Below are 13,343 nucleotides of genomic sequence, written 5' to 3'. Positions count from 1 at the left end.
TACATTTAAATAACCCTCTTCAATATGCTTTACATCTTTCTATTTCACACCTTTTTACAAACACACACACACACACACACACACACACACACACACACACACACACACACACACACACACACACACACACACACACACACACACACACACACACACACTCAGCTGACTTTAGAGACGAAGATGGTTCTGATGACAACCGCAGTTCCAGTCTGGGTCGCTCCGCCCCATCAGACGACGCCTCTGACTACCAGGATGATGGAAACCCTGAGTGTGAGTTAACAAAACTCCTGATTCTGGTTCCCTGTAAAGTGTGTGTGTGTAAATGATTGTGTGAGATCTTAGTCTACTTGCACAATGCAGGGATCTGATCTCAAAGGAGGCCTAATTCGACTTTACCGCAAAGCACAGCAATTCATGAAGTAAAAAAGAAAATCATTTTTAACTGGAGGGGCAGACATTAGCCGGAATTACAAATATCATACCATTAATTTAACCTAGGATAATGTAGTGATATTTTGATCATAATGATGTAGCGTATATTTCTAAATGATCTGTATGAACGTTCTGAAAGACTACAGTGTGCCAGGAAACCAACTAACAAAGGAAAAGGTAAAAAGGAGGAGTCATAGGAGACAATGCAGTACTCCTCTGAGAAAACGAAACAAAGTGCAGTTTTAACAAGCAGACCTCGCCATCCTTACTGGCTCCCCTACACCTCTCCACAGGATGCACAGTTGAACCCTTCTGTTGTATATTGTTGCTCACCCTCTTAATTTGAAAAAAAAGACCACATCTGTGAACTCCCCCTCCCTTCGCTGGCCTCCTACCTCGCTGCCTGGATCCAGTGACTCCTCCTCCTGGCCGTGTGCAGGTAGACTGTTCTGAGGCTGGAGCAAAAAGGGGGCTGGTGAAATCACGAAGGCTTGATTGGGGACCTAGAGCTCCCTCCAGTGGTGGATCCTCAGCGCGTGATCTGTCCCCCTTAGCTGTATGTGTAGACTGTGGGAGGCATGGAGGCGGCCCACACAGAGAGGAGGCTTTGTAGCTGCAGGCTAATGCAGTGATTGATTGACCCCGAGCCCCTCTATTCTTTCACAACCGGGTTTGAAATACAACACTGTACCTGAGGGGCCATGTGTGTTCCATCCCTCTCTCCCTTTATCAATCTTTCTCTCTATCTTCCCTTCTCTTGGACTTGCCCTCCCTCCCGTTCAGACTTTTTGTATTTCTGACTCTATGTGCCAGCTAATAGCCCTTGACGTGACATGCCGCAGGTGGGCATTATTGACTCTGCTGCCTCAGGTGCCCATCTATACTCTGAGCTCTCTGTTTCCACTTCTTTCCTGAGGTAAAGCTGGAATCATGTGGAATTTCCCAATAAGGAAAAAAGAACATTGTTTGCAGTCGTTTTGTGATACCGATAGTTAATGCCAGCTGGATGTATTCAAAAACGACTTAATGAACCCTTCCGTCCTCTGCCGCCTTTTTTTCAAACTGGAAAAATAGAGTTAACAAATCACGGCAGATGGCGGGAAGATAGACCACAAGACAATGATAATTCATTTTTTTTAATTGTTTATTTCAGAAAAAAACATGCCAAGATTTTCAAGGGGATACAAACAAAATGAAACAGCTTAAAAAAATGTCTCCTTAAGGCTATAACGATAACACGCCCAACTACAAACTACGCCGTCTGTTACTGTGAGTGCGTTAGTTGTTGAAGCTCGAGCATTGTATCACACTGTTGTTGGTGTTAAATGTGAGAAATAGCCAATTATGCAGCACTAACAGAATCCGTTTTTTTTATTTGCATTTTGCTGTGAATATTGAATGTCCCTCGACACTTAACACCTACCTTTTAAAAAAAACACACATTGTATTGTTGGATCAATAATCATAACATTTGATTGTGTAAGACAAATTTACACCCCACAGCTTGTGTGTCTTTTTTTATTGCTGCAGCCATGTTAGCGTAGTGAATGGCCTGTGTCCTCACTCAAAGGGCATGTGGAGTTCATAGTTCATTCTCTGTTCACTGCTAGTTGAAAGAAACAGCTCACACTTCTCTGCTGGGCGGTTTGTTTCAATGGAAGAGGGAGTGTTTGTGGAAAATAATGGCATGACCACCTAATGAAATCAGGGGCATTTTTTGAGGGAACAATCATCCATGGGGTGGATTTGAATTTTCTTCTATAGCCTTTAACTCAAAAATCAGCACCTTTTGTTGCAAACATAAATTTGTAATTTAGAAAATGGTTCTTGACTTTAAAGAGAAGGTAGAAAATGTAGTTTTTTTCCGCCTTGACTTTAATTGTATCATTTTATTTGAGGCTACTGTACATAATAGGGACTTTGTGACTGGGAGAATGTATTATCCGTGGTAATCGACTGCCTGCCTTTGCTGCTCTCTGTTCCCTAACCAGAGAGTGAGTGAGTGTGAAGTCGATGGCTGCTTTTACAAGCAGGAGGAGCCTGTGCCGTTTGATTAGATGCGGTGGCCTGTTGTCTTCAGCGGACTGGGTGACACCAGATTTGTAATGGCTGACAGGAACAGATGGAGCCTCCATTGTTAGCCTGGGTGTCTGCATGGTAATGTGAACTGAGATTCACCCGCCGACCGCACCGGTGACCTGACCGTGCCTGCAGCCTCGCCCCAGCCTCGTCTGCCCCCTTTCCAACTCTACACCTCTCTCTTTCCCTCCCTCTTCCTCTGTGCTATTCAGAGCCCACATTCTTTCTTCACATACTATCTGCCATTCCAATACATGTTGCATCAAATATTTGTGCACAAATATATGCACACAATTTCTCCCTCTGGCGTATATTATTTCTTCCACAATAACACACACACACACCCCAGGAGACAGCCTGGGATGTGGGGCTTTTAGCCCCGTCATGCTGTTTACAGGTCAAGTTTACGAAGTCGAAATGGCCTGTTTGTTTTTCTTTGATTGGGGGCACACCACTGGGCGCTCGGGGATATTTGCTAGGAAGCTGCAGCGATGACAGAGTCCCACAGGAAGAGACTTGTTTCAAGTCGTGTGCAAAAAGATGATGCTTTTGATACACATCTCCTTTCGTCTTTGTGATTGTAATGATTCTATTATGATGCACCACATAGCTTCTATTAACTCAGCTGTAAATGTAGTATTTATTAACAAAACTGCCATGTGCATGTTTTTCTTTTCTTCACTTTATCTATTTATGTCATTTACTGTAGATAATCAGGCATAGATTATATGATCCTTTTGATTTATAGGATATGTCTTGGAGATAATTGAATTTGATATATTGGCAGTTAGTGCTGCAACTAATCATTATTTGATTGTTTCTTCAATTAATCAGTTTATCATTTGTCTCTAAAATCTCACAATTTCCTGAAGGCCAAGGAGATTTCTTCCCTCGTCTTTTATTCAAAAATTTGCACTTTACTGTCACATCAGACAAAGAAAGAGCCGCATATTCTTACATACATTTGAGAAGCGGCAACGAGGGAATGTTTGGCATTTTTGTTTAGACCGAATGATAAATTAATTATCAAAATCAGTTGCTGATTAGTTTCCGGCCGTTAATCAGTCACACTAAAGGCAGGTGTGTTTTGTGGGGTTGTGGCCTTTTTAAAGAATGCAGCAATGTGACTCCTGTCAATGATTACTTTGCAGACCCAATTTCCTAAACCAATTACTTGCAATAGAATGCAGTAGGATAACCAATTTGAATTTATGTCTCGCTGTTGCATATTTCTCATTTGAATATGACGAGCCAATGCACAGTAGCAACATTATCACACAGTGCTGGTAAATAGAATATTCAATCGCATTTTTTTTTCAATTTAGCTGAAGCTTGAAAAAAAGTGTAGTGCTTTTGAAAGTGCATACCCAGGGTATTTTTGGCTTGCAAAATAGAAAAACATTTTTGCCAGCTGACAGATTGATGCTCCATTAGAGGGTTAATCAACAATGTTTAAAGCGCCAACTGGCCCCTTGTCTATGCTTGAAGGCAAATTAACTCACAAAGAAAGAGCAACTTTCTGGATGCTCACCCTGAGTAAGAAAGGACAACACATTTGAAACATCGCAATACATTTTCTGTTTCATCTGTATGCAGCACCTTGAGAGTATTTTGGGTCTGCATAGATGACCTCCTTGCAGGTTTGTTGGCCTGTGGTCATGCTGTCTGCCCACATACTGAACTCTTGACCTTTGGCCTCTCGCTTGACCAACCTGTGACCTGTCTGCACTCAGTCCAGAGTTGTGTGAATGATCGGCCTGCCTGTCACTGGACGCCCATCAGTCATGAAGTTTAGTTGGACTTTCTCTGATAACCATCTACTGTATCTACCCGTCAGAATATCTACCAGGAGATTAATTATTCTCGGCATTCATCGGTGTAACGATTTTGTGACATTTGGATAGCGGCATCTCATTTGCAAGGAAGAAAATATGTTAATGACTTCAAGTCTTCCTCATTCTCCTTCCCTCTCCTGCCTTTCCTTCCTCAGTCACAGGCTGTGTGCTTTCCCCTCACACACACGCACGCACGCATGCACACACGCACACACACACACATTACAAGGCAGGAGCAGGCTCTGTGCATCGCTGCGACTGCTTGCCACCCGGGTTCAAAAGTTCACACTATTCCCCCAGGGCTACTGTGCTGCTGCAGATGCTGATAGTCTTTTCTTTCTCTCTCTTTCCCTGCTGCCTTTCTCTCTCTCTCTCTCTCTCTCCCTCGCTGTTTACACTATTAATCTTGTACACTCTCTCTCACACACTCACTCACTGCCTGGCAAGAAGAGACCGGCTTGAAGGGGGGATTTGGACGTATTTAACCGAAGGGCATTCATCACTCTCATCTCCGGCTTCTCCCCCCACCAAAAGCCACACAGTGTAGTTTTTTGCATCCTCCCGGTCTGCGAGCCTTCTGACGCAGCTCTCTCCTCATTTGCTGTGTTTTATCGTTGCATAGCATATAATTACATCCCTCCGTTGCCTCTGGTATAGCGTCGTGTTGAAACCCAGGGAAAACAGGCGGAGGTAAATGTGCAGCAGTCCATCTGTAAAGAGGCACATAGGCAGAATGCAAAGTGGGAAGCTGGGGCAGGGTGGCTCCTAATCTCCCCCAGAGCTGTCAATGTCACAGACAAATAGCAAAACTATCAGATGCGGCGGGTTCACCCAGAGGTTAGCGTTCCCAGGTACCTCCTGCATTCACTCCCTCTCTTTCTCCCCTTGCCTTGCAAATGAGAATTTGATTTTGCCCTCCACTGGAATCCATTTCTGGAGATGAATGAAGTTTCAATGCCAAGCCCAGGTGGCCCCGCTGATTTCTTAGGGAAATAAATGAAGACAGGAGAGATGTGTTGGCCTGTACACAGACAGTGACACGGCGGCTCCCAATGCCTCTGGGGTCCCTCTGTTTAATTGTTGCAGTAATGTAGCACTTTAACATGCCCTTGTGGAGTTATTCGAGGATGTTGAGGATGCATCCCTCTTTACAGCGGGATCTCCACTCCGCTGGAAGGAGTCAGCTGTGTTTATGTGTGCCAAGTGGGACAGGGCTGCCGTGGGCTTGTATGCTGTTGTCCTTTTGTTGGACATTTTTAGTATTGATTTAAAGTGGCCTATGCTATTGGATAACTTATATAAAAATAATCAGAAGCCAGTCGGTTGGGAAAACATTTTATCAACAAGGAACTTCTTCCTCTTTGGCAATTCAGAAACTCTAATTAGTTATATTTAAACAAATCAATTATACAATTGGATAATTAGCTTCAAAATGTTAATTCTTAACAGCACTGACTAAAAAGTAAGAAAAGTCCAGCCATAATCTAAATGGTTATATTAGTTTTAAAAGGCCATTTTCCATGTAGGTGATTTAATACGTTAAGGGATAGAATTGCATGCAAACATTAAAAAATATATATATTGTAAACTAACATGAATTAAATAATGATCGTCCCTGCTGTTTTATTTGCATTAAATGTTTCCATGAATTTGTATCTTGTCGTAAAATCAGTTGTAAATGACTACTGCTGCAGTTACTGTCGAAAACGTTGATTTACTATTTATTTCTGAATTAAACACTACAACTGCTATCACCCCTCCCCCCCTTATTTAAATATTGTTTAACCAAATAAAAAAGATGAGATTTAAAAGATAAAATCATATAATAAATATATCATAAAAATATATATATTGGAAAGAAGATATAATTTTCTAAATTTTTCTTTTCTTTTTTTTTCTTTTTAAGTGTAAACAAGTCAAACATGTTTATCCTAAATTCTAAGTAAGATTTATTTTATTGCAGCTTTATTCAAAATCGTCCAAAACATTATGTGAAGTAAAATAGGCAAGCATCAAAAAATAATTGCACCACATTGTAATTTGTAACAAAAATACAAATTAAGTTGCACATTTTCTTTAATAAAAGACTGAACAAAGACCTGCTTAAAATGTTTTCAATACTGTATATCACAGCATGAATTAAACACAGTATTTACATTTCAAAAACTGTAAGCCTAAAGGTAGGGTAGGTAGGAATGGAGAAACCAGCTCGAGTGCGCTAGAAATAGAAAGTACGCAGCCAAAAAAAATCAGACTTCCTTACAGAGCCCCTCCTTCAACACACGAACGCGCACATGACCAATGAGGGCACGAGATAAGTTTGTGCACAGATGGAAGGCTGACAGGCAGGTAGGCCATCCAGTTACTTTAGCCGGGCCGGCTAAAATGATTGGTCGTGCTTTTTACAGCGCCACGGCTTCCACAGATGACATTTTTGTATGTATTTATTGTCAAAGCATTTAATGTATTCATTGCTATCGGGATGTTAAGAGCATTCCATGGAATATAACAACAAGTGTTTCTGAAGTGAGTTACCGACCCTACCTTTAATGATGGCTCTAAAAAGGAAAACGTGCCGAAATAAAAAATAATCCAAACAAATCTTATCTTATCTTTTAATCTTATTAATTGGAACTGTTAATTTTGTTTTGGTATTCGTGGTCCTTTATGCATTCCAATTGGTACAAAAAATTGTATACTACAATATTTTAAATAAATATTCTTATTTTAGGCAAAACTACCTGCTTCAGATTTAAACAAGACTCTGATTTAGTTTTGTTTTTCTTGATAGAATAATATTTCTGTACCACCTGTTGACTATTGGACATGCGAGTGATTTATAAAAGGAGTCAAAGAATTATAGCATCATATAAATGTTTATTGGCATAATATGTAAAAGCCAGAGACTATAAAACAAGACCAATTATATAAAAATGTGATAGGCATGAGTTATTGCAACAAAAAAAACACAGTGCAATAACAGGGTCCACACCAACATTGTTATTTACCATTATTGCTAAAATTAAATTCCAAGTATTAAGTGGAAATAACAAAAGCGTTTTAAAGTTGCAATAACTGTACATTCAGAGAGCGAGTGCGTCAATTTTCTCTGAGTGTTTTTCCCTCCAGGCTCTGTCGTAGATTGTGTTATATCCCGTTTTTATCACAGATATGCAGGCTCTCCTGTGGGCCCGAACTCCTCCATTGTTGGTATTTATATTCTTACTACTGTTTTTTTTTTTTTTTTTTTGTCTCTGTCAGTGAAGCAGCTGAAAACCATCCCCAGCGATTAGAGGATCATTGTATCTGCAGTTAAGCATTTGAATAGTGGTAGTAAATCTAGAAAAGGGAAATTCAGGGTCGCTGTATATGCTGCTTATGGCTGCCCAGGGGGAAGGCGATGTCACGTAGTAAATTTAGCCCCTTAGTGTCTTCGCAGTGGCCGGCTCGTGATGTTTGAATGTACGAATAGAGCCACACCGAGGGTACTACGACTTGACATCTAATCCCACGAAGAAGCACAGACCTTTATTTATTTTGTCTTTGATATTGCATCAAGTGTAACACACTTAGTCGGACAATAAAAGAGAGAAAACACCAGATATCTCTGCACTGCATTAAAGTTGCAGTATAACTGCATTTCCAGAATTCAAATCTGAAATATAAAATATTTACCCGATCATTTGTGCGTGTATTAACGTTTTTATTCTTGTTTCAGTCGTAAAGCTTTTATCTCAAATCATAGATTTGTTGTTAAACCTGATTTACATCCCTAAGCAAAAAGAAAAATCCTTAATCACTCCTGCATAAATTCCCAGTCCCATGAAACATTATTAGATGGCGATGCTGGCATCATGCAGCCTGATATAATGCGCTGCATGTTTTCTTTGGTTCAAACACATGCATTAGGAGGTTCTAAACACGGTTTATGTATCGATGACTGAAGTCCTAATCAAATCATGGGGAGGAGAGGAGGGCAGGGAAGTCATTCTGCCCTTAACCTCAGTGCCTCTCACTCTCTCTCCTCCCTTCTGACGGCCGCCTCGCTGGAGGGACGCGCAGCAAAGGCCTCCTACTTTAATGAGGAAAAATGTATCAATTTAGCTTTGGCCTGCGTGCAGATTGAGCGCCGGGTGGGTGAAGGTGCACTGAGTGAATCCTTTTTCCTAATCAAGGACGGTATCGAAGAGGATTGCGGTCTCTCTGGCTTCGTCTGTAAGAGTCAGCAGCAGCATTCCTCCCCGCAGCCCCCTCTGGGCCGGGAGCCTCTCGCTGCCTTCTGTTTCACCTCATCAGCAGAGTTCACGTGGGGGTCAGGCCCTGCCCCCTGACGCTGGATTCAATGCAATACCTCTCCTATATAGCCCCAGTGCTCAAGCCCTAAACACGGGAGAAAGAAAACATATGATAACTCGCTGATATTGATTCTTACCTGTGCTGTGTGGGGGGTCACCTCTTCCTTCCACTCAAGATATACATTTCATAGAGGGGCTGATGTTTTTGCCCTTAGCTTAGTGATATGATTTCTGCCGGTAGTGTGTTGTAGTTATGAAAAAAAAATGTAATTTTTTATTTACTCACTGACTTACTGAAAGTTTTTTTTTATTTATTAACTTATGTATTTATTAATGTACAGTTATTTGTAAGATTTATGTTACGAATTAAAAGAAAGAAAAGAAGAGAGGAAAAAACTAAACAATTAGAAAAAACATTCTGTAAATTTCTGGATTAGAATGAAAAGGATCAGCAACTGTTTTTGATAATCGTTTAAAGTCTTTACTACTTCAAATATACAAAAAATGTTAGCTTCCTTATTGTAACGTTTTTTTGTTGATTAATAAAAACAATATTCGAATAAAATGGCATATCATATGGTTGGGATTTGTCAAAATGAGCTTTAGGAACTAGTTACGGGCACAATATAGGACATTTTACTGACAATTGATTGCAGCCCAAAAGCGAACAAAAGCATTTTAAAGCATATATTGTGCAGAACAACATTTATTATAAAAAGCCCAATAAAATCTGTTTTATAGAGACACATCCAGCGCTCATTTTCAAATAATAAGCATTACAAACCGATAAAAATACAATATACCTTTACAAGCACAAAAGATGACATAAATATGGGGTTCAAGCAGATAACAAATATGCAACAAACACACATTCAAAAAAGAAATAGTACGTAATACAGCTTATAATATTGATTTGAATTTCAGAGACTTCAAATACAGCTAGTGGACCTTGATGGTCAGAGCAAGTTAAAAATATAATCTTTAAAAAAACAACATATATTTCTATATATTTTGCTTGTCCTTTAAAGACACTGCTTGTACTGTATGTCAAACATCATGAATACAGCAAGACGCTTTCCACAACACGTACACAATATGAGAATCACAGTATATACTCTATACATCTGTATTTGGCTAACGTACTGTATGTCAATATACCAACATGTCATGGGATAGCAGAAAAAGAATGTCAAAAGACTCTTGTGACAAGCAACATTTTTATTCTGATAATTGTATTTATTCCTCCAACATCTGAATTGTTTCATTTAACTGGCTTGACTTACATTATTCTATATGGAGATACAAAGTAGTTCAAGCCCTCTGTAAGCGCAAGTCCCCCTGCCAGTGCTGTCGCTCAGACAAAAGATACTAAAGCTTTCCTCCAGCATCTCCATCTTCTGTAGCACCATAAACATCTCCAGCACGTTTTGGTGTTTTCATAACATCTTTGTTGCATTATGATCACCGTTAGATGTAATGTAACATATTAGTCCTCCCACCCGACCATTTCCCTTCATTTTGATTCACTCTCCATCCAGCCTTTGATTGACTTTCAGCCTAAGTAAAGTGGATTTTAATGAGAGAATACATTAACTCCCTCTGGTCATGCTAACATAAATCAGCCTTTTCTTGCGGGATCAACTGCTGAGCTCATAACACCATGCTGAGAGAGTGTGAATAACCAAATGAGAGATTGCGGCTGTGCCAAACCGCTGGCAGCTCAGATGCATTGTCTTGTACCCCCCCCCATCACACCCTCCTCGAGTTTAAAACAAGTTCAAGAAGGCAACAGAACGGAGCACTTATCAGCACCCAGGTTGGCTTGCTTATATAAATATCTCTTTGTCAGGATCAATTAAACACATATCTCTGCTCAATTTCTATCGATTACTTCCTTCCATTTGGAAATGGGGAGAATCACATCTGTTCTTGCTGATGACCACTGAGAGCAGTTAGATTCAGTTAGTGTAGCCTGTAGAAACTCCTCACCTTGATTTACAAAGCACGGGATGCGATTCTAACATCACATCTATCTGCTTCTCTTTGTTGGTAATTGCACTCAGCTAAATAGGTTATGCTGAAATATCAATAAATTGCCATCAGATTAATGTCAATACCAAAGCTGTGGATGGTGCTAATTAAAACGCAAAAGGGATGAAAATGAAGTCAAGGCATTGCCCTGAATAATTGATAACGCAATTTATGATTTTTATGAAAGAGTGCCTTCTGTCTGCGATTTTGATGAGGCCTTAATTAGATGCATTAATGTGTCTCTCCGTGCCTGTAGTCAAACTCAAAACTCAAACACCATGATGGTTGTTGGGGTTTTTTAACGCCCTTAATTACACATTTTCAAATAACATTACCTCTGAATATCCACTTAAAATTGCACAGGTCCCAAAGAGGTGTTAGTGTGTAATTTTCATTAAAGGAGGCATTGTTAACTCAGAACCAATCAAGAGTCTGCTCCTCTTTAGGGTGGGATCAGGGACTTGAGCAAGCAGCATTACGCAGCGTGATGCTTTTAGGTTGTGCTGCTACCCTGTGGAAGAATACAGAACTATTGTGTTGAATATGTCTCTATTTTCACTATACCCGTGTTTGAGAATTATACAATGCTGGGCAGTCAAGTGAGGTCAGGTCACCTGGTGCTAAAGTGTTAAACACGCATGAATGTGTAATGTTTATTGACTCAAGCAGATCAGAGTGATCCCGTGTTGATTTTGTACCTCCTCATCTATTAGCCTGGCTCGACCTTTGAGATAAATGAAGAGTGAGGGAAGCAGACTGATGAGGGGATTAGAAGTGGGCCGTAACAGGGAAGCAGGCCCATGGAAAAGAATGGACGGACTGTCGGCGGATAGATGAGGTGGGGGATCATAATGACTGCTGTTTGTTATGATGTACTGAATCAGGTTCTCTTTGACAAAACAGTCCTTAGCACCTCTGTATTTATAGTGTCACCGGTCAGTCCATCCACAAAGGCAGTCTGATGATATGTGAGCGTGTTAGTGCCGTGAGGTGTCTGGGGCTCTGCTCTGGAACGACCCGCTCATCTGTCAGGCCCACGAGCTGAAGCGCTGCAGGGTTATGGGATCGCTGGCTGGATTGTTGTGAACTTAAATCTCTGGAATGTTAGTCAGGCAAAAAAGAAAAATCCTATATCAGCTTTATTTTGCTGCCTAGATCAAAGTTATTCAGACAAAAAGAGACTCAAAACAACAACTTTTAGAACACAAAGTTGGAGTGTGTATTCAACTGTGGCTTAAGAGGTAGATTGGTCAGTCCATTGAACTGCTTTTTCATGTTTTTGATTTTCCTGAATAAGAAAGTTGTTCGAGTTTGTCTGATGTTGGGGGATGCTCTTTGTTTAAACCAGAGGACCCAGATGTGGGCTGACATGTTTGGTTTTTCCCAGCAGTTAAACAGGTTCCTTTCTGAGGGGGATGGACTCCAGGCATTCCCCTTGTCATCAGCGGTCTGAAAGGGGTGTCACACTGACTAGTGTAAATGGTCTTTAAATTGTTCCTGTGTTTCAGACTAAAAAGGCGGTTCCTGCTCTCCCTTTGCTTTTTTCCCTGCAAGGCTAAGGCATGTTGACAAATGAATTCAGAGGAAGCAGAGATTTGTTTTTGACACATGGTAAAGCCAGCTACCCCTGTTGAAGCTCAGGGTGGAAGATAGCCCTTGTGATGCCGACAAGGGGTCAACTTTACAAGATCCCCTCTAATGGCTAAAGGCTTAAAAATAGGTTTTAACAAGAATACTTCTTGTTAAAACTTCAAACCATGAAACAGCTGGATCAAACCGTGTCTCTCAAACATCCTGGTGGTCCCTGGTGGTATAGTGTTCCTAGTAAGATTCCAACCAGCCATAAAGATAAAAATGCCAATCCAAGTGAGATTAAAGGATAACCCTCATATTATTTAAGCCAGAAGCATCACTCCTAGCTTAAACAATGCTACAGAGGAATGTCAGATTGTTTTACAATGTTGCTTCTTTGTGTAAACATAGGAATTCTTTGAAAGTTTAAAGCAGTTTTAACTGACTTTCTCTTCGATTCCTGTATGTGAGAGACACAACCTGGAGCAATGATAAGCAAGTTTTGAAATCAAAGCAAACACATATAGGTTTATATCTGCATTGTAAGGGGAATCACATGTATTAACATCTTGTGACATCAATAATCTATGTGATTATGTGATTATGTGTATAGTGCAAAGTTATTTAGTGTAGTTCTACTACCTCTGTCCAGCACAGCAGGCTGAATACTATGTGAACTGCATTGTGCAAGGGCAGCCTAACTACTGCTTTAATTAACTAAAGACTTTTAAGTCCTTCAATTGCCCTATCATGTTTAACATTTGACTTTGCAAATTGAAAAGAGATGTTTGGATTTCCACAGGAAGGCTGCTCCCATTAAAAGTGCAATGTGAGCAGATGAATGGTCTGCAGTGCTCAGCAGCACTGTACATGTATTGATCCCTGTTTTCTAAAGCCTAGCAGGGATGTATTTGATCCACAGAGTGGGAGACTTTATAATCATGGTGTGTGTTTCTGTGTGTATTGCAATGAGGAACATTTATAAATACACCAATAAGCAGTTCATGCTGAAAACAATCAATTGCTAAATGGATTAAGTTAATTGACAGAAACTTTTTAAATAATTGTTTGTTGCAAAATGCATAATAAACTATTATTT

General features: G+C 40.3%; 1 protein-coding gene across 1 annotated transcript in view; it reads left to right on the top strand.

Annotated features, from left to right (window-relative positions):
* The window catches only part of skap1 (src kinase associated phosphoprotein 1), a 35,133-nt gene that overhangs the window by 4,988 nt on the left and 16,802 nt on the right, over window positions 1–13,343 (top strand). Inside the window, exon 4 of the mRNA XM_079658172.1 lies at window positions 163–270. Coding sequence (XP_079514298.1) covers window positions 163–270 — 108 coding nt within the window. The remainder of the gene's footprint in view (window positions 1–162; window positions 271–13,343) is intronic.

Source organism: Notothenia rossii, assembly GCF_949606895.1.
Source record: "Notothenia rossii genome assembly, chromosome: 11".
Lineage (NCBI taxonomy): Eukaryota > Metazoa > Chordata > Actinopteri > Perciformes > Nototheniidae > Notothenia > Notothenia rossii.
This window is presented reverse-complemented; position numbering and strand designations above follow the sequence as displayed.